Here is a 21,269-nt window from a genome sequence, read left to right as displayed (position 1 = left end):
TTTTGTTCCTTACCTCCTAGTTTCCTTCCCTAGCCTCTTCTTTGCTACCATACTTTCTACTTTCTTTACCTCCATTTTCCCTCCTTTGCCTCCTTATTTCTCTCCACTTATGTTAATTAAATCATACAAACTGTCTGGCTGCTTCTCTTCTCTGTTTCTTTTTAAGTTAAATAATTAATCAGGACTAATCCCAATAATAAACCAGCTATAAAACATGTTTCTCAGCTCATCATATTCATGTCTGCTGTGATTCTGACCGTCATGTTTGGTTCTCTGCAGCCCGTCCTTCCCCTTCCCCCATCCCATCAACCCGATGGCCTACCAGCAGCTGCTGTCGCAGCAGCGAGGCCTCAGCGCCTTCGGCCACACTCCGCCTCTCATCCAGCCTCCGCCCACCTTCTCCAGCCGCCAGCCGGGCCTCGGCCTCTCCTCGCTGCCCGCCTCCGCCCACAACAGCGACCTGACGTCCAAGGTAAACACATAAAAATGAATGTTTTATCGTAGTCTTGTGCCCAAAATCTTGAACAGTAACAGAAGAGTTGTGCTGACATACGGAGGAGTTTGTGCAACAACGTGAATCATCAACATATTTTGTGAGAGCGGACGAGATAAAGCCTGAAAACTCTCCAGTTACAGAGTTTAAGGAGGAATTTTGATGGATTATTTGAAAAAATAAACATCCAGTTAACATTTTCTTGTACTATTAACAGTGTAAACTTGACCAAACCTACTAAAGAAAGTCAAACATCAACAATTCCAGGATGTATGATAAAAATATTGTAACAATATCCACTTTTATATCATTAATAGTGTTAATTAACATCAGTTGGATGATGATGGTTGGAATCACTGAGCTGTAAACCTCCATCCAGTAAGAAAAAAGTTTTCTGGAGAATCTTGAATCAAGTCCAACACATGTTGAAGTATAATAATCATGTTTCTGTAATGAATTTGATGAGGAAGTCAATGAAAATCATTAAGTTGCAAGACTCACTATATGGGTTTAATGATAAAAGAGTTTGATTATGATGTTTTACAGCAAGTTAAGTGTCAATAAATCATATTTCTGTTAAGATATAGACACTCATTGAAACAAGGTGACTGTTTTAAGAAACTCTTTAACAAAGTTTTTTTTTTTACAACGTTAAGAAATGTCAGAACATCTTCCAAGGAAAACTGACTTCTGCTCCTGTTGCTGGAACATTTTTTGGGGTTAACGTTCATGTGGAAAACAGGTTTTCGATACTGTAATTGGGGTGTTTTTGTCCTTTGCGGTCTCAGGATGATTCAGTCTTCCCCCTTGTTATTTGAATTATTTCTCTGTGGGGTTTTTTTTGGCTGAAGGAAATTCCCCTCCGTTTGCTTTCCAGGTATTTCACACAACAGTTTGTTCTCACGGTGGGTTTTGTTTGCCATCTCTTGCTTTTTGATGTCAGCGTTATCCCCCCCCCCCCCCCCCCTCCTCCCTCGCTCGGACACAGCGTACCCGGAGGTAAACTCTCTGTGGGGGAGACAGCTGGAGGGAGAGCCCATCATTTCCCTCCACCCACACAGTCCCAACTGGGTTTTTTCTCTCTCCTCCTGTCAGATAGTCGCGTGATCTCTGACTCGTGTGTGAGAGGTCGACGAGGGCGAGCGACAGCACAAACACTTCTGTCATTATTTTTTGAAGAAAGTCAAAGTATTTCAGCTTGTTTTTGTGTGTTTGGTTTGGTGTAATTATGTTATTTGATGTCATTAAGTTATCGTTGACATTCGTAGATGTGTGTGTGTGATTCTACACTAAACGGCCAAAAGTATGTAGACACGTCTTTCAACATACTGTCTCTGGTTTGGTTGAGACAGTTTAGTTTACAGGAAGATAAATGTTACTGTTAAAGCGTATTATTATATTTTAGACACTATTGTTCTTCCATCTTTGTGGTGAAAGGCCCAAAGCCAGCTCCATGAAGAAACGATTCTCCCATTTTAGTGTGACTGGTCTGGTCCTGATTGAGTTGCATGTCCACATACTTTTGGCCACGTCAAATAAACCAAAGCAGAACTTTAAAAATTACAAGATTTGTAGTTAAAATGTACAAAAAAAATAAACTTATATTCAACATTTAGCAAAACATTTAATCACAGTTTTAGCTGATGAGAGTAAAAAGCAGTTTTATAATAATAAAATAAACTGAATCCAAGATTTAAGGACAAAATAAATCAATTATTCTCTAAAGTTCACTTAAGAGACATTTTAAATGAATTAAACGTCTTTTAACTTTTGTCCTCTTTAATCTTCTCTCTTCCTCTCAGAACCCCGGCGGCGACTCGGTCGTCAGCAGCATAGTCGACCCCATGATCACCAAAAGGTCGAAGGTCAAGACTGAAACGGAGGGACTGAGGCCAATGTCTCCCTGTTCACCGGTACGAGGAAAAAACTGATCTCTCCCAAAACACAGATTTAACGTGTTTCTCAGTTCAAATTCGAGTTCAAATTCAAACTGTTCAGAATCTGAGTGAGAAGCAGCAGGATCACATTTTTGACTGTTAGCCAACAGTTTAATGTGTTATCCATCCAGTTCGGATGTTTTCAGGGTCAAACGTTTGACCTTTTAATTACAGGACACTTTCAACGTGCCAGTAACATATTTAACATATCAATCTGAACTTCTGAGCAAATATAATGAAAGTAACTAATAAATTATGTCACTTTTTTAAAGGAAGTCTGGTGAGAAACTTCAAACTTTAGCTTTTTATGATTTGAAATGTGTCACGTTGAACTTCAGGTCATAATTTTTCTCTCTTAAATGCAAATGAGCACCGATAGCATAAAGTCAAAATTATTCATTATTCAAAAGTGAGGACATTTTTTTGGGAAACCAGTGAGGAATTATTAGAAAGTTGGAACATTTTGGAAAGTCTGGATATTTTTGACAAGTGAGAAAAGGAAGTATGTTTATTAAAAATGACTTATAACGTTTGGACATTTTTTAGAAACTGCCAGTTTGGAAAGTGAAGACTTTATTTAAGTCAGGATAGTTTTGGAAAGTGAGGCCTGTTTTTTTAAAAGAGGAGGCTTGTTTTCAGACATTTTAGGAGATGTTTGTATTTTAAGTGTTGAGCTCCTGCGTGTCTCTTCCTGCTGTTCCCTCTCTGTTCTGATCCACGTTCTGACTGGAGGCCCCAGGGAGCCGCAGCCTCCTGTGACCTCTTGTAAAACGCATCTCGGATAAAGAAAAACTCCACATGATAAGAGCTTTGCACCCCCTCCTCCCCCTCCTCCTCCCTCCCTCCTCTCTCTCCCTGGCCACTGTAAACTGTGCCAGAGCACTTCATTTTCATGAAATATTAGCCGGGCTTTATTGTCATCTGAGGAGCTTTTTTTTTTTTCTCTTTCTTTTGACAAATTTGCGGCTCCTCTCTCTCCGATAGCGAGGCAGGTTTGGGTTTGATGCATGAGGACGGCGGTGCACGCAGTCGTCTTGGGGCCACCAGAATTGATGAAGATAGCGTGCGTGGGGCAGAGACGAACATGCTGCAGTCAGCACGTTTTCTGTGTAGGTGTGTGTGTGTGTGTGTGTAGAAATGTGTGTGTGTAGGTGTGTGTGTGTGTGTGTGTTTGTGTTGGTCGAGGCTCGCAGGAAGTCGGGTGGAACGTGTGAGTTTGTGACGATCATTTCAATTAAGATTGTCAGTTTTTTTTGTATAAAGTTAAAATGTTTTTGGGAAAGTGAGGACATTTTTTAGGAATTGAGACTTTTTTTTTTGGGAAAGTCAGAAAACTGGAACTTCTGGAAGGTGTGGACATCTTTCAGAAAATGCCATCTTTGTAAAGTCGGATTATTTTTTAAGCTAACTGAGACATTTTTTTGGCAAATGAGGACAAACTGATTTATAACCTGTGGAAACTGAAGACGTTTTTTTTTTATTAAAGGAGGACATTTTTGGAAAGTAAAAGACGTTTTTTGAATAAGAAGTGAGCACAATGTGAGAAAGTGAAGACATGTCTGAAAAGTCAAGACGTTTTGGAAACTGATGACATTTTTTAGAACGAGACATTTTTGGGAGGTCTCAAAACATTTTTGAAAAGTTAAGAGTATCTATGGAAACGGAGGAAATTTCTCTTTAATGAGGACATTTTTGTGAAGTGAGGAGGATTTTTCTGGAATATGAAGACGTGAGGACGTTTTGTTAATTGAGGACATTTTTTCATAATTTGAGGTTTAAGGAATGTGTTACAGAAGTACAGACGTGTGTGTTTATGTGTTTATACTCTTGTGTGAGGGAAAGAAAAGACATCTCTGGAGTTTTGCAGCACATTGTGGTTTTCATAGTCGAGGTTCTTGTACTTTTTAGACTTTTTTTTTTAAAGCAGAAGTGTTGCCACCTGTTGAAAAGACCCTTTAGTGGGACTGTGAGTGTGATCTCGCTGGTCTCTCGTTGTGGGATTTCTGCGTTTGCTTCGTTTGGGTTCACACTGCTTTAATTACAAGAGAACCAGGAGCTGTAAACACAAGTCACGTGTGTGTTGTTTGTGGCGGACGTTGTCAAAACAAATCAGATTCCAACCTCTTTAACTTGACTGAATCATGATGGACTCGTGTGCTCTTTAGACTGTAATTTACTGTCTGGAGTGTTCATGTTCAGGTAAAACATATGAACAAACAGCTTGGACGTCACTCCTAACAGTTTGCAATCTTTAGGCGATAAACTGTTCCACATGTGCTGGATGTAAACACTGCGACCTGTGTATGACGGTGTTTCGTTCTGTCGCTCGCCATCCGCAGAACCATCACGGCAGCTTGTTGGATCTGAAGGACGACATGGACCGGGACGAATGCAAGCAAGAGCCCGAAGCCGTTTACGAGACCAACTGCCACTGGGAGGGCTGCAGCAAGGAGTACGACACGCAAGACCAGCTCGTCCATGTAAGAGCGTGTTTGTGACTGTGTGAAAGAAAATAGACTTCCCACCTCCCTCCCTTCTATAAACACGCACCATATCCTGTAATCTGCAGAAACTGGGTAATGGGGCCATGTGGTGAGCAAAAAATGAAACATGCATAAAAATCAGGTCACTAGAAAACCTGATCTGACCTTAAAACTTCAGAAACTCGAGCTAAAGGCTGCTGAAACTACATGATTTGATCTTTTCTCTTCTAGGAGCCACTAAAACATGAACTCTACAGCTAACGATTATTTTACTAATCTCCAATTAAAGTGACACTCTGCATATAAAGACTACAAATTTATAGAACTACAGAGATCCTGCATCATAAACTGGAGATGCTGAGTCCAAGATGACGTCATCAAACGTCTGGTTTCGTCCAACCAACAGTCAAAAACACAAAGATATTCAGTTTACTAGAATATAAGATGAGAAAAAGCAGCAAATTCTCACATTTGAGAAGCTGAAACCATCAAATATTTGGTATTTTTGCTTTTAAAAAAAACAACCTAAATGATTCATCAGTTATTCTGTCGATGGACTGATCGTTGCAGCTCTACTTGACTGGACAGGAGGAAGGATGTCTCACTCTGCTGCTTTTAGTTTGACTCCTCTTGTCTCTCGTGAGTCCACCAGAAGTGCAAAACTAAATCACTGGATGTCTTTTCTTTTTTTTTTGTCCAACAGTATCTTCATTGAAAATATCAACAAAAAGTATTGTGACAGTGTCAGAAAGTCTGACAACTTGAACACAGTATTTAACACCCAAAGTCCTGCCATGGATTATGTTTTTGATTAAGAGATTCATTGTTTAGTCTATAAAATGTCAGAAAATATTGAAAAACGTCCGTGACAAGTAGCCTGAGCCAAAGTTGACGTCTCCGAGTGTCTTTATTTATCCAACCAGCACTTTAAAACCCAAACATATGCAATGAGAAAAACAGCAAATTCTCACATTTGGTGGACATAATGTCATTTATTATCATATATTTTGCTGCAAGTGTGTCCGTTATTAAAGTCAGTGATATTATGATTTGCAAAGACACCTGAGAGACACGAGTATCATCTCCTGTTTCCAACTTAAACTCTTCTGAACGCATGTTTTGATTAAATCTGAACAATCCAAACATCATCAGTTGCAGCTTTTCTCATTGCAACCAGCAGAGTCTCGGTTAAAAGGGTCTTAAGCATTCCTCACTTCCACTGAAGCAAAGAGAGAGAAAAGGGTGAGGGGATTAGAGAGGAGGAGGGGGAGGAGGAGGAGGGTGGGGGGTGTCCTTCATTCATTAAATTCAGATTCCTGTTTCTGTCCGTAGAAAATCTCACATAAACCCACCTCAGATTTTTTTAAAGCAGCATTTTTAAACATCAGTGTTTCATTGTCAGAATAATTCTGATGCTTTGATGTGATTCCTGTAAACAAATGAGACTGTGGTGGAGATAATTGCGTGCACAGAGCTATTGTTTTCTCCAAATTAAGACCACATTTCCCCATAAACTCCGTTATGATACTTCCTTCCCTCTCCCTGGCGGAGCCGCGCTGCTTCTCTCTCTTTATATTCAAGGATAAACATGTTGGAGATGATATTTCCGTTGACCTTTCACTTCTCTTGTTGTCTCCAGAGGAAGATTTCACTGTTTTTTTTTGCTTTTTAACGACAGCGCCCTCCTCCAGCGTTCTGTTGTAGGACTTACAGGCATTAAAGGGAAGAGTTTAATAAAAACTCTTTTCTTCGTCTCTGCTGCTCAACCTGAAGGAGCCGTCCGACGCACCTTTTTCACTCAAAACAAGACGTGTGAAGGCGTCTTTGGCTCTGGGAACTATTTTCTGACATTTTATAGACTAAACAATGAATCTATAAATCAAAAAAATAATCATAGAAGGCCTTTGATGGTTGAGAGATTCAAACTTTCTGACACTGTTACAATCTTGTTCATTGATAAAGTTGCACTCTACAAATTTAGTATCATGTATCCATAAAGTTGAGAGACTAAAAAGAGAAAGATTAAAAACAAGAATAATTCAAAATAGATAATATTGGTATGGAAGTGCAATGATGCAGTGCAGTGAATTACATCAGGACACTATTGGATATTGATTTGTTAATTTGTTTGGACTATCTTTACTTGAAAAAGAATGAATATGACTCATAAGTGTGCATATAAATAAGACGACTGTCAGGTTGTTCTCTTGCACTGAAATGTTGCACGTTACTGTACAGTCGTAATTAAAGCTGCAACGATTAGTTCACAAAATGAATCGCTCTTTAAGAAAACGTCCAAATTCTTTGGTTTCAGCTTCTCAAATGTGAATATTTTCTGGTTTCTTTAATCTTTTATGACAGTAAACTGAATATTTTTGGGTTGTGGACAAAACAAAACATTTAATGAGGTCGTCTTGGGCTGAGAAACAGAGATTTCACCATTTATGGACATTTTATAGCCCAAACTACTAATCGATAATGAAAATAATCATTAGTTGCAGTTCTAGTAGTAACGTCTCTGTGAAGCTTTAGACTCTTCGGTCACTGGTGAATGTATAATCGATGTCACATATCAATATATCTGAGTGAGCAGCTGAAAGGGTTTTAAAACTGGACTAAAAGTAGTTTCAAAGTGAACATATGATGCATAAAGACATTTTAACAATGTTTCAGTAACTGTGTTTAAATTTACTACAAGTTGAAATAAAGTCGCGAAATGCAAAATTTATAAGAAAAATACACGTTTAAATATTGACAGTCAGGTTTAACGTCCATGCCTTTAAGTCTAAGTAAAATATTTTTTATGTTTGAGCTATATCTTTGTCTTTCATCTGCAGTTGCTGCCAAAATAAACATATAATAAACAGGACAATAAGATTCAGACATTTTTCAGAGATGAGAGATCAAACATTAAAGTGTTTTCTGTTTACGCTGCAAAACATCAAGTCATGTTTGGCTGTAAATGAGTCACAAAAATCTTAAAGCAAGTGAAACAATTTGTCAGAACAGTGAGATTATTCTAACTTGTTTCCAGTAGAAGTCAACTTGTTTGTCAAGTATTATGCAGAAATGAGAGTCTATACCTTGAAAAGACAGGTCAAGGTAAAAGATTCAACAAATATGACAGTTAATTTTAGAAAATACTTGAAACAGATTGAAATATTCTTACCGCGACGGCAGATTAATATCTCAATGACTTACAGACTTAGAATATGACTTGATCAGAAGGATTTTACCGTAAAGTTTGGCGTAGCGACTACTTTTCAAAAAGGCCGCTAAGAGACTCAGTAGGCTCCCATATGTGACGCATCCATACAAAACCATCCTGAAGTCCAGATGATGTTTAACTGATGTTTCATTGAAAAAATAAACAAAAATGAAAGAGTCTGACAAGCAGCTGTTGCACAAAAAATATACAAAAAAAATGCAATCTGACTGTGAAAATAAAGTGATGAACAGACGATGGTGATCATAGTAACAATGGTGACGATGGTGACTACCAACTCCCTTTGTCCAAAAACTCCCGCCACCACCTGAGTGAACAAGTTAAATAATAGGAAACCACACCCATGTGTCAAGCAACGTAAGTGACCTAACAGTGACGGCTGCTACATTTGGATTCATCACATGAACAGTGAGCTGTTATAAAGAATCTATGTGGTCCTAATTAGTGCGTCTGTTTTCTCTGCTGCAGCCTCCCTTTTGAGATTTACACCGATAAGATGGATTTCTACGGAAAAATCCTGCCGAGAACAACACGATAGCCTCTTAGTGAACAACTCTCTGTAGGAAAAACACTCATTTCTGTGTGTGTGTGTGTGTGTGTGTGTGTGTCCCACAGCACATCAATAATGACCACATCCACGGAGAGAAGAAGGAGTTTGTGTGCCGCTGGGAGGACTGTTCGCGGGAGCAGAAGCCCTTCAAAGCTCAGTACATGCTGGTGGTTCACATGCGCCGACACACAGGGGAGAAACCACACAAGTGCACGGTGGGTAACGGATGGCCTCCGCGCCCCCCCCTCCCCCCACGGGCCCCCCTACAGGCCCCCCTACGGGCATGCTCACGCTCTCTAAACACTGACAACTGTACATGTTTCTGCATACATACGTACATCCAGCTTTTACACAAATACGCTGGGACGGCAGCAGAGAAGATTTCTTTCTTCGTCATCGCTGATTATATAATTACATAAATCTTACAGTGACTGTTTGATCTGTAGTGTTGCAGATGAAAACAACCACCAAGAAGGCAGAAATACTTGTACTACCGCTGTGTTTTAAATTAAATTCCCTTTGACATTACAAGAGAGTGAAGACTTCTCTTCCATAATGATGCATTTGACATTAAATTAATGGACAATAGGTTTATTTTTGTTCATAAATGTTATAATGAAAGCATAAAACTGGAGTAAATACAGCAGGAAAATGACCTACATACATAAAAACTAAATAAGAAGCAAAACGGTACAAAATGTCAATACCAGAAAGTGATTGCATATGAGAAGAAGCCACAGTTTATCGTTTCGTCTTAGATTACAAAATCATAAAAAACCCAAATCATCACATATTCCAGACTTAATACCAAACTAAAACCATCACAGATGTAGAAGCAGAGCCTTTAGCTCTTCTTTTTTTTTTTTTTATACAAACCAACTTTGCCAAAAACTAAATGAAACCAAGTGAATTTTCATCCACACACAAGAAGTAAAACATCCATCATAGCTGCTATCGGTATGTGAAGCATCGATCCAAAAAAACAATTTAACGTTAACTATTAGGAACAACCTGCTGCCCCAAATTATACCAAGTTACATAAAGTAGAAGACTCTCTGAAGACCTTCTGTTTTAGATCAGTGTCAGACTTTAAAACTCGCTCACACGTAATTACAAATGAAAGTGGACGTCTACTCGTGAATTACTGTTTAGTGTCTTGCTTGCGATACAAACTGGCCAGACTTCCAGAATGGATAAGCATATAATTATGTGATTTTCCTGCTAAAGGGTGCTGAAATACAGTAAATGAAAAGAAGTACACGCAGTTTACCGTCTGAGCTTTGGGTCAAACAAGAGACGTGATGAAAGACTAAAATAAAAAAACGACTACGAGATTATTTTGCATGAACTTCTGCACATAAATTGTACTCCTGACTTATTTTTGGCTCGTATGAAAATGGATTACTGTGATGTTTGCTGAACACATTAACGTTCCCCTCAGGATGAACTGCGCTGACTTTGATGATCCTCTGAATTTTCAGAGGATCATCAAAGTCTGGTTAAAATTTCTATTTGTTTAGTACTTTGGTTTTTGACTAAATACCTTCAAAACGAATGACATTACCATCAGCCTTGGCTGGACTCTGTGTTTAGTTCTAATTAGCGAATGTTAGCTGCTAAACTAAAACTTGTCCTTCTTTCTTCAGCAGGTCAGTTACAAATCAGGTTTATTGATACTAACACAAGAGTTTGGTTGTTGTTGTTTTCCTATCAACTGCTGAAACTAAGATGGCCTCTCTTCTTCTCTGTCTTTGCAGTTTGAGGGCTGCTCTAAAGCGTACTCCCGTCTGGAGAATCTCAAAACTCATCTGCGCTCGCACACCGGCGAGAAACCGTACGTCTGCGAGCACGAAGGGTGCAACAAAGCCTTTTCAAACGCCTCGGACCGAGCCAAACACCAGAACCGGACACACTCCAACGAGGTACACGCTTCCTTCCTCTTTTCAATAAAACGCTGCTTTCAACATCTGTCCTTCCTCACAAAGAGGACTTCACACAGACTTTCTCTCAGAGCTCAAATCTGCACAAACTCACGAGCGAGATAAACAACGTCAAGAGTGACGAGTTCACAGGATTGTTCCGGTCTGTTCCTCCGTACAGGTGTGCACCTCTGTGTGTCTGCACATGACCGTGAGTAAATAATGAGGTGTAGACTTAATGAGCATGACGGCCCCACAATGCATTAGGGCCCCGCAGAGTGGGACCACCTGCAGACGGCGAGTAGAAAATGAAACCTGGAAGCGATTCAGAAGCTTCGCTGCTTATCCATCAGTTCACCCCAACACAATGAGGCTCTTATGCCACACACACACACTGTATATATATATACTGTACATGCACCTGTGTGCCAACATGGAGTTTAACTTGATAAAACACTGCAACAATATTTAAACAGCAGTGACAGTTTACTTCTAATTGACAGCAACAAAGAGAAATCTTGATATAAGATCTCTGTTGTTTATTTCTTTCAGTTACTGATGTAAAATGGCAGAAAATAAGGATAAAAATGTCCATTGCAACTTCTTAGAGCCCAATTTATCATCATCCAGTTGCATATTTAGTCTGAACAAGTAAAAGGATTCAGTTTATAATGACGGGACGTAGAGAAAAGGTTTAAATCCTCAAACTGGAAAAGCTGGAATCTAGAAATGTATTAGATGACTTAAAACAATTAATTTCCTGTTTATCAGCTAATCATGTTAGCACTTCCTCAAACATAACTTTGCTTTCTTAGTGACTTCTGGAAAAAATGATTGCTACATATGAACCAACCAGGAGAGACTGTGTGTAAATGTTTTTAATGTGATTATGGCATCAAATTATTCCGATGACAAAAAAATGAGGCAATCCAGCTGAACACTGGGTTGGATATGTGTTGCACTGCATCTATTACATTTAATTCAAACCTCAAGGAGTCAGAAGTTTTCAAATTCTACATTTAAAGATCATTTGGCAACTCTGACTCTCTTTGTAATTTAAGCTACTTGAAAGCTCGTCCAGCTGCATGAATTTAATCTTTATCTGTGTCTCATCTGCAGAAACCGTACATATGTAAGATCCCCGGCTGTACCAAACGCTACACAGATCCCAGCTCTCTCAGGAAGCACGTGAAGACGGTCCACGGCCCGGAGGCCCACGTCACCAAGAAGCAGCGTAACGACCTGCCGCCCAGGCCGCCGGCGCCCAGGGAGAACGGCGAGAACGAGACGGGCAACAGAGAGAGAATCCAGAGGGAGGACAAGATATCAGACAGCAGCTCCCCCAGAGGCGTGGAGGACTACCTGCACGTCAAATCCATCAAGACGGAAAACTCTGTGGTGAGAGAGCTCAGAGATTAATTCCTTTCAAGACAACAAAAAGATTTTAAAGCGTTAAAGCAAACTGGTAAGAAATGAGGATTGAATTTATGTTTTACAGAAACAAAACGAACTTGTTTGCTAATAAATGATCAGATGTTTGTCTCTCTGATACTGAAGCAACAACAGGAACATGTCTTTAGTTTTACAAACAGATATAGTTTATAAAAAAGAATTTGACAGAAAGAAGCCAAAATACATACACAAATCAAAAATACACTCAAAACCAACCTACTGTATATTTACAATTGTTAACTATATTAAATGACTGCAGCGACAGAGGGGAACAGACTAAAATACATATATAAATAATGCTATTCACATGAAAATTGTTTTTAAAGGCTACTGACAAACGTGTACATTTCTTCATACTAACTACTAACTGCAGCACTAACTTTCCTCTTTGTTAATAGAGACATAAGAGTTCATTTTAGTTTGGAGTCTTTGGTTGGTCCTGTAAATAACAGCATGCCTCTGTATTCTAACTTACTTCTTCATTTCTCTTCCTTTTCTGACTTTGCTTATGGACAGACCTTGCTAAGGTGAGCTCAGCTATAGCTTATTATGCCATCTTTCACCTTTTTACACCATTTTTCACCATTTTACGCCATCTTACACCATTTTACGCCATCTTTCGCCATCAAATAAACATCAATTCCAAAATGAGATTCAGTAATCATTAATAAAAACAAGGGAGGAAATGCTACTTGAGGCTACTTGGATCTTGCAGCAATATAAAATCAAGCCTGTGCTCCTGATACACAGGTGGACAATTACTGTCCACAAAAAAAGTGAACGAGTCCCCGTCCCAGGAAATTCAAGGCACACTCCTTCATTCAAGGAATAAAAGCCTTTCTTATTCTTGCCAATTGATTAAAAACAAGGAAACCGTGTATTGACAGCACACAGAAAGGAGGACAGGTGTTTAATTGAAGCAGTGTGCCTTTGTTTTTGGGGAGAATTCTTTACTTTCTTGTGTCCAACATAAGAAAATTATCATCAGACAAAACAGACACCTTCTGTCAGGGACATTACAGGGGCTACTCGCCAATCTGACACCTTTGCATAAAATAAATTCAGTTTCCAAACCATCGCAGGATGAAATCACCATTACTTATGAATTGTAGGCGTCATTTATTGTTCACAATAGAGATGCTGTTGATGTACAGCTTTCATTTATATTGCTTATTTGTTTTTCTAATAACCCTCCTCATTGATCTTTTTTGAGGTGAAATAAAAGGTGATGATGGTTTAGAGCCAATGAACATAATTATTCCTGTTATTTCGTCACGTGAAGTTATTACACTGGCTGCATGTCATCCATGAAACCATGTACGTCACTGTTCCTTAACACAGGCAGTGTAAACCTACAGTGGAGACCTATCAAACACCCGTCAGAGCGCCTGAATGTGATAAAAGCCACTCCAGGATTAATATTCAAACACTGGGAATTGGTTTGGCGCTCTGTGCAAACAGAGCCAACTATCAAGCTGTGATCAAGACGGCTTTTTAGCACTGAATATATTAAAGTCTGCGAGGAATCAGAGGCAGGGCAGGGTTGATTCAGAGAGATGTATAACCATTATTGTCCTTAGGAAAGAGTAAAAGGTACATTACTCATAGTGTTAAACCATATATAACAAAATGAGTCCAATTTATACCTGCCTGATATCAAACCTTTGAGTCCTGAGGTAAAATAACATTTTTAGAACAAAAGTCCTTTCTAAAATGAATAAAATAAATGTAGACTTTTATGTCTTTATCTCTATTGTTACTATAATGTTAACCTTAAGAATACACGTGCCCATTTACACATGATAAAACTAAGAAAGAACAAAGTAAAGAAGCAAATTAAAGTTTTAAAGGTGAGTTAAAAAAACCTGAAGTCTGTTATAATATAACATAAAACTGTGACAAGAAAAGCTTCATACCTACCTAACTGTTCAAAAAGCCTCCATCCTCAGAGTTCAGTTTTTGCAGAAAGGAAACGTGATCACATCTCGTGATGATTGGCCCGGCGTTCTGGCTCAGACTCAAGCAGCCTTTCATCCTGCCCATTTCTAATTCACAGACAGACTAAGACAGTCTGTAATCTGTGGTGCACCCCCACCTCTTCACCCCCATCCCAGAAAACACTCATTATTTACAATTAAGCTGGGGGAGGATAAAAGACTCAATGATTCACTGTTCTTCGTGCCATGTTAACCACTGTTCCACTTTTGTTCTGGTAAAGAAAAACAGTTTTCAGGACAAAAAGTCATGGCTTTTCTTCTTCTCTCGTGCTCTTTTTATCTTTCTTCCTTCTCTTTCTGTATCCTCTTACTCTTTTTCTCTCCACCATTCATCCATCTATCCCTCTTTCTAGATGTATCAGTCCAGCCCTGGCGGTCAGTCATCATGTAGCAGCGAACCATCACCACTTGGCAGTGCCACCAACAATGACAGTGGAGTAGAAATGGCGGCGCACAGCGGGGGAAGCCTGGGGGACCTCAGCACCCTGGACGACCTGCCCTTCGTGGAGTCCTTTGGCTTCGAAGATTCCCGCGGTGGGGTCGCGGCAGTGGGTCTCCACTTCCGGAAGCAGCTAAGCACCTGCCAGCGCCTGGAGCATCTGAAGAAGGAGAAGCTGAAGACAGTGAGGGACTCGTGTCGGTGGGCCACAAACCCAACACCCCTGGCCCTCGGCACCAAGCTGCCACCCATACCAGCAAGCGGTGAGTCCTTCAGAAGCTTCTGTAATTGATTTTATTTTGGCCACACAGACAGATAAAGTTAGAGACCAGTTGAGACTAGAGCTAAGTGGTCCACTTCCTTCACTAGCTAAAGGGAGATATTTTTCTCAGGAGTTGATGGAGTCCAAACTGGAGCTAAAAGGAGGTTATTGTCTTTATCCAATATTCACTCTCCCTTTAGCTCTAGTGTGGTCACCAACTACTGAGAAAAATATCTGTCTCTTTAGTTGCTAAATGTTCCACCTTCTTCACCTGGAAGTCACTAACTTTGTCTTTCTGCTGTTTGGTGCTGAGGAGGTAGTGTACAGAGGGCTAATCAGAGATTGAAACATGCTGTAAATGAGCTGTAAAACAGAAACTGGGTGCTAAAAGAGACTAAAAATCTATGGAGTTGCGGGGTTGGTGAGAATTCAAATGTCCAACATTTCAATCTGTTCGTTCTCAGGGTCCCTCCTGGAGAGTCCAAGTATGGGTGGTGGTCCTGTGTCCTTCCCTGGTTCCGGCTTTGGTGATCTGAGCTCCGGTAAGACAACTCTGCTGGGAAGTCTTTCAGAGCGGCGTGACAGCACCTCCAGCACCCTGAGCTCAGTTTACACCCTCAGCCGCCGCTCCTCGGGCATCTCCCCCTGCTCCTCAAGCCGGCGCTCCAGTCAGGCCTCACAGTTCGGTGCTAACCGCCCGAGCAATGTCAGCTCTGCCGACTCCTACGACCCCATCTCTGCCGACATCTCACGGCGCTCCAGTCAGGCCAGTCAGTGTGGGGGAAGCAGTGGAGGAGCAGGAGGGTACGGAGGAGGGAGCCTAACTAGCCCCCTCAGCCTGACCCCTGCCCAGCACTACCGCCTCAAAGCAAAATATGCTGCCGCCACTGGGGGCGCACCACCTACGCCTCTCCCATACATGGACAGGATGAGTCTGAAGACTCACCCAACGTTATATGGGGACCTCCAGGAATCCTCCACCACCACCAACGGGCTGTCCTCCAGGCAGTACAGCAGCTACACCACACGGAGCTTGATGCCCCATGAGGTCCCGTCAAACATCCCCCGCCGAGCGAGTGACCCTGTGAGACGGGTGGCCATAGATTCTCTCAGCCAGCCACAGATGCAACGCTACAGCAGCATGGGAAGACTGAGCGGAGGGATGCAGCCCCATCCGCCTCCTGCAGCAGATCGGCAACATTTATCTCAGCAAACCTGCCTGAGATCGGATGGTAGTCTCCTCCGCTACCCTTACAGCCTGCAACCGCCCAGCATATCGGAGAACGTCACCATGGAGACAATGACAAATGACATCCCAGAGGAAGACCTGATGCTGCCTGGTGACATGGTGCAGCACCTCAAAACTGAGAACGGAGACACAGCAAACAGAGTGTTGACTCATCAAGATTTCCAAGGAAACCCTCTCCAGCAGCAGTCATACTATCAGAGAAGGATGGCCATCGTGGATACCAACATGAACCCGCCCACTCTTTTAGACACATCTGGCATGAGTCCAGGGCAGCAACGGCAGATGTGTCCATCTTCACCGAGGGGCAGTAAGGCCAACTTATCTGTTCCGTGGAACAAAGACTCTTTGGGACTCGTGGATGTTGCTCAGCACCACTCCAAACTGCAGGCCAGAGGAAACCTGGCTGTCCTCCAGCAGAACCAGAACTTTGGATCTTTTCACAACAATCTCAGCTCCAACCAGCAGATGATTCAAAACCTTGCAAATACACAGCAGAGATGCAAACAGCCGAACACTGAACCAGGAGCAAACTGCTTCCAGCAGCAGAGATTCCAGCAGTCGTCGAATCTCAATGAAGCAATTAGCTCTCAGTACAGGTTCAACGAAGGCATCAGTCCTTATGATAAAAACGGTAACACCACTTATCCACCTTGTAACAACACAGCAGCAGTCAATGGGGGCATGCTAAGCTGCAAACAGGAGCCAGTTGACATGCACTTTGCTGATGCTGGATTTCAGCCTGTGCAAATCAAAATTGAGGACTGTGAAGGATCAATCCTGATTTCAGATCAGCAGAACTGTAAAATGCCCTCCCAGAATCCTTTGCAAACTGGGAATCAGAGTCATCTCCAGCCAAGGCCTCCAACAGAACCTAAATCTTTAAACAGGCACCTTTCAAGGCCAAAGATTGCACCGCAAACAAGGCATCCAAGTTATGCTAACCCAGATGCTACTCCCAACTTATCCAATAGTGGAGTTATCGGACTTCATTGCGGCAACAACTCTGATGACAATGCCCTGTACTACACAGGGCAGATCCAAGTATTTGAGTCCAATGGGAACTTGGACCATCATGTGGTGGATGTACCTACTTTTGAAAATGATGGAGCATCTCCCAGTTCAGGCGCCAGCCAAGCACCCAGGACTGTAGACTCTAATGCAGTGCTGGAGCAGGCGCAGATAGACTTTGACAGCATGCTGGACGATGGGGATCACTCCAGCCTCATGTCGGGGACCCTGAGTCCAGGTCTGCTCCAGAGCTTGTCAAGGAGTTCCTCCCGCCTGACGACACCGAGGAACTCGGTCACATTGCCCTCGGTGCCGGCGGGTACGGGGAACATGGCGATCGGGGACATGAGCTCCTTGCTGTCTGCTCTGGCAGAAGAGAGCAAGTTCCTCAACTTGATGTCTTAGCCACATGTTACAGCAAACTGTTTCCTCTGACCGGAACATATTTGCAGAAGTTTTGAACTCCTGATGGGCAATAAACATTCAACCACAGACTTAAAATTGAAGTGATTTGAAGAACCAGATGTGATTGTGTGCCAAAAAGCCTCTGCAGTGTTCGACTCATGTTTTCTTGTACAGTCTCATTGTGAATTATTTAAAATGGCAATTTTCTATGTTTTTGAAAAGCCATATTTTTTTGTTTTTTTGCCTTAGGTAGTAAATATGACGTAAACAACAGAATTATTTCAGTTGTTGTACAGGTCTGCAGTAAGATCAGTTTACTAAGTGCCTGGCCCAGCCACAACATATGCATGTTGTGCATATGATTAAATTTAAAATGTGTAAATGGAACCAGGTAATGATTTCATACCTACATGTTTGGAATGTACCATCATCACCGACTTGTTTGGAAAGTTTTACACTGTAAAGTACTTGAGCTCAACTTTAATTCATATCAAGTTGCTCATTTCTGCTAGAGGAGAAACCATCATCACAACATTTCAAGTTTACAGTCACTGTCCTCAGCGGGCCATTATTTGATTGCTGCATTGCTGCTGAGATTAACTGTGACATCCCAGTGTCAGACATCAGAGACTTGACTTGCATTGATGAATCTGTTGTTGCTCTTGTGGCGAGAAGAGCAGAAGACTTCAGCGAATGGCTCTGAATATAGAACATCTAAGAGAGAGAATCAAGCTTTTGTTTTTTTTTCTTTTGTACATTGTTGCACCAGTTTGTTGTGCTGGTTGTATGTAAATATCATTTGTACATTTTTAAGAAATACAATATTGACAATGATTTTTTTAAACAAATACTTTTTGTGTTGTCCTTCATACAGATGTTTGTTAGTTCCCTTTTGGCAGGGCAACAGTGCTTGTCGAGTCATTCTTGATCTGTCACAGTTATGATTCACATTTGGTTAGGTTTAGGCTCTACTTCATTAAAGTTAGGGAATGATTGACAAACTGCAGACTCCCGTATCAAAGTCAGACGCTTTGTTGACCCTCCATCTGCCCTGACCTCCAAACACTTTCACCTTTGCTACTGAGTTAGTGATAACTCACATGGCTGCTTAAAGGTTTTGGCTGTGAAATGTTTAACGTTATGTCGTATTTAGGTGTTTATCTTGTGAATAAAGGGACACACGAGAGTTGTATTGACCTAACAGTGAGTTAAAAGGAGACTTAGTTAGAACTTAACCTGCAAACAAAGGGACAAAAGTTAAATTAAATGATAGAAAACACATCCTTGCTCTCATACAATTAAACATGCTGTCATCTCCTGCTTCTTGTTGTATGGGAGTAAATATTATTATTCATCAGTCCGTCCCCTGATCGCCTCCTGTAGAGGGAGGAGTGTCGATCCCTTTAATAATTCAACAACAAAACTTTTGTCTTTGAAGCCACGTTCCTGCACCCTTTGCCGACAATGCACTTTCCTCAATCCTTTCTTGTTGAATGTCAAGTCTGAGGCGCCACACATTCTTAAGACGTTGCACGACCTCTTTCAAGGCTGCTTTGAAATAACTTCCCCTGACCTCGTCTTACCTCGCCGGGCGAGAGCAGGCTTGACATAATGTAAATTCTCACTTGGAAGCTGATGAAAAAGGACGCTAACAGGAGGGGAAAAGGCTAGACGCGTGCAGAGCGGCTGCTGCTGCTGCAGTTAGCCCGTGTGTACTTCAATATTAGCTCTGACAGAGTGGCCCAGAGGACGCAGCTACTGAAACCACATAAAACAAAGCAGCTGAGAGGAGCGAGAGGTTCTGGGGACGCGGTGCTGAGCGTTAGCGAGAGGAACAAATGATTTTAGTCTGTCAGTGAATTCAGCTGAGGATACGTTTGATCTGGAGTTTGTGATTGCTTTTGCCACTGGAATTCCTTATTCTCTCAGAGATGTGAAGTGGGAGAGAAAATAGCCCCGGGCTGTGAAATCCAACCAGGCCCCCGAACAAGAGGTGGAGATAAGACTTGCAAAGATCAGGCATTACCAGCACCTTCATTTATTGATGGAGATAACCGAGTGAGAAAGATGAAAGAGAGCTCTGCCAATAAATTCATGGTTTATAAATGTAACTTAGTTATGAAAGAACAGTTTTCAGTCATGGAAATGTGCACACACATGGGATGATTTTGGAGGAACACTACTTTTTTTCACTTGGAAACAACTTAATTCCTAGTATGGGCAGGAACTGTGGAGTAAATTTATTATTAGTTATTAAGCTTAAATCCTAACTTGTTATTTATTTATTTATAACAAGCAAACAGAGCAGAAGTCAGATGATGATTAGTTTGAAGAGGGCGATGGCTTAAGCTTCTTCTTTTTTTTTATTTTTACAAAATCATAGACAATGAACTATATTTTACACACTAAGCTTCTGTGTCACAAAGGTCTGTATTGTGTCCATTTGTGCAGGATTGATTTTACGGTTGAGTATCTGTGTTTTACATCATAAAGAGGCAGATTGCAACTCTGCTTGCCTTTTTTCATTAAATACATATATGACATTTATCAGAATCTACTTGTTACTGCTGGGAACTGAAACATTTATTCAACTTACCTGCTCCTGAAGAAGTCTGTGAAACCACCTGCTTAAACCGCGATGGCCTGTATATGAAGGAAACAGAGATAAAGAGATCGATCAGAAACATTTAAAGCAAATGTTTGTGACAATTCATCATAGAAAAACTAATGCTGACATTGTTTTTGGCATGAACGTCAATAAGAATGATTAAATCTGCAGTCGTTGAATGTCTGAGCTTCACTTAAACACACCATAACCTCGTCTACATGTGATTTGTGAACTTCGTTGACAGAAAATCCATAAATTTACACCCAAAAATAAACCAGAAATTAATCTGTAACTTCTAAAAAAAGTGTAAGCAAAATCAAAACTCAAAAAAAGAATGACTAGAGCGCGACTCGATCTCCAATCAGCGCGTTATGTTGGCAGAGTGTTACAACCTGGACTCATCGCAGGGCAGTAAACAGGCCTGTCTGCGGAGAGTTTAAAGGGCTTCGGAGGAATGTGTTTTACAGCGAGCGCTGCATTCTCCGGCGTCTCTCGGGGCTCCGAGTTAGAGAGCCTCTTTATGAGCGACAAGCTTCTCAAAACACTCAGACGAACCTCGACGCAGCTGCCTGCAGACACACACACACACACACACACACACACACATCTACAGTTCACAATCACCAGAGTTTAACCTTGACATGATTTGTTTTTAGAAAATTAAACTGAATGCAAAAGGATTTGTTAAGGTGGACTTTTTTTTTTTTGCAGCACATTAAAGTTGACTTTAATGTTCCCGTCCACCTTAAAAGGCCTGCGGCTGATTGGCTGAGCAGCAGGAGCGAGACAGGAAGTAGCCGAGGCTGGACAATCCATCACTGAGTGGAGGTGGAAGAGAAAAAAAAACACTCTTCAAAAGGAGACATCCACCAACACCAAATACTCAATTTTACATTCGATTTTAGCTTTTTTTCCAGAGCTTTCAGCCACACCTGACGGTCTTCCTCAGCTGTTCCCATCATGATGTCATCAATTCTCATCAATGGAGGGTTTCTCTGTGATAAATGAAAAGACTCCACATGCTGAGGAAGGGTGAGAGACGTGGATAAAAGCTCTAGAAACAAAAGTTAGTAAGTTGACCTTGAGTTGAGGTTAAGAATGAACTTGATTTTAGTGCCACCACCAACCGCCACAAGAGTCACCGAGGTTCAGCACTCTGTGCGGTCGGACGCCGTCTCACCATGGCTCAAAACGGTCGCCGTGACGATATATAGAAACTGACAACCGGGCCAACATGGACG

The 21,269-nt window shown here is 41.3% G+C and overlaps 2 protein-coding genes across 2 annotated transcripts in view; one reads left to right on the top strand and one right to left on the bottom strand.

The window, feature by feature from the left end:
• Positions 1 to 17,442, top strand: part of LOC122976161 (zinc finger protein GLI2-like) — a 100,599-nt gene extending 83,157 nt beyond the window's left edge. The window contains exons 7-14 of the mRNA XM_044344460.1: positions 280 to 472; positions 2,296 to 2,406; positions 4,770 to 4,910; positions 8,755 to 8,904; positions 10,447 to 10,611; positions 11,728 to 12,006; positions 14,411 to 14,759; positions 15,223 to 17,442. Coding sequence (XP_044200395.1) covers positions 280 to 472; positions 2,296 to 2,406; positions 4,770 to 4,910; positions 8,755 to 8,904; positions 10,447 to 10,611; positions 11,728 to 12,006; positions 14,411 to 14,759; positions 15,223 to 17,420 — 3,586 coding nt within the window. The 3' untranslated portion in view covers positions 17,421 to 17,442. The remainder of the gene's footprint in view (positions 1 to 279; positions 473 to 2,295; positions 2,407 to 4,769; positions 4,911 to 8,754; positions 8,905 to 10,446; positions 10,612 to 11,727; positions 12,007 to 14,410; positions 14,760 to 15,222) is intronic.
• A 497-nt stretch (positions 17,443 to 17,939) lies between these two features.
• LOC122976160 (CLIP-associating protein 1-B-like) overlaps positions 17,940 to 21,269 on the bottom strand; it is an 80,943-nt gene continuing 77,613 nt past the window's right edge. Inside the window, exons 41-42 of the mRNA XM_044344456.1 lie at positions 20,017 to 20,063; positions 17,940 to 18,134 (exon numbers count right to left, since the gene is read on the bottom strand). Coding sequence (XP_044200391.1) covers positions 18,037 to 18,134; positions 20,017 to 20,063 — 145 coding nt within the window. The 3' untranslated portion in view covers positions 17,940 to 18,036. The remainder of the gene's footprint in view (positions 18,135 to 20,016; positions 20,064 to 21,269) is intronic.

Source organism: Thunnus albacares, chromosome 24 (genome assembly GCF_914725855.1).
Source record: "Thunnus albacares chromosome 24, fThuAlb1.1, whole genome shotgun sequence".
In the NCBI taxonomy this organism is placed as follows: Eukaryota; Metazoa; Chordata; class Actinopteri; order Scombriformes; family Scombridae; genus Thunnus; species Thunnus albacares.
Note: the sequence above shows the minus strand (reverse complement) of the source record. Positions and strands in the feature narration are given on the sequence as shown.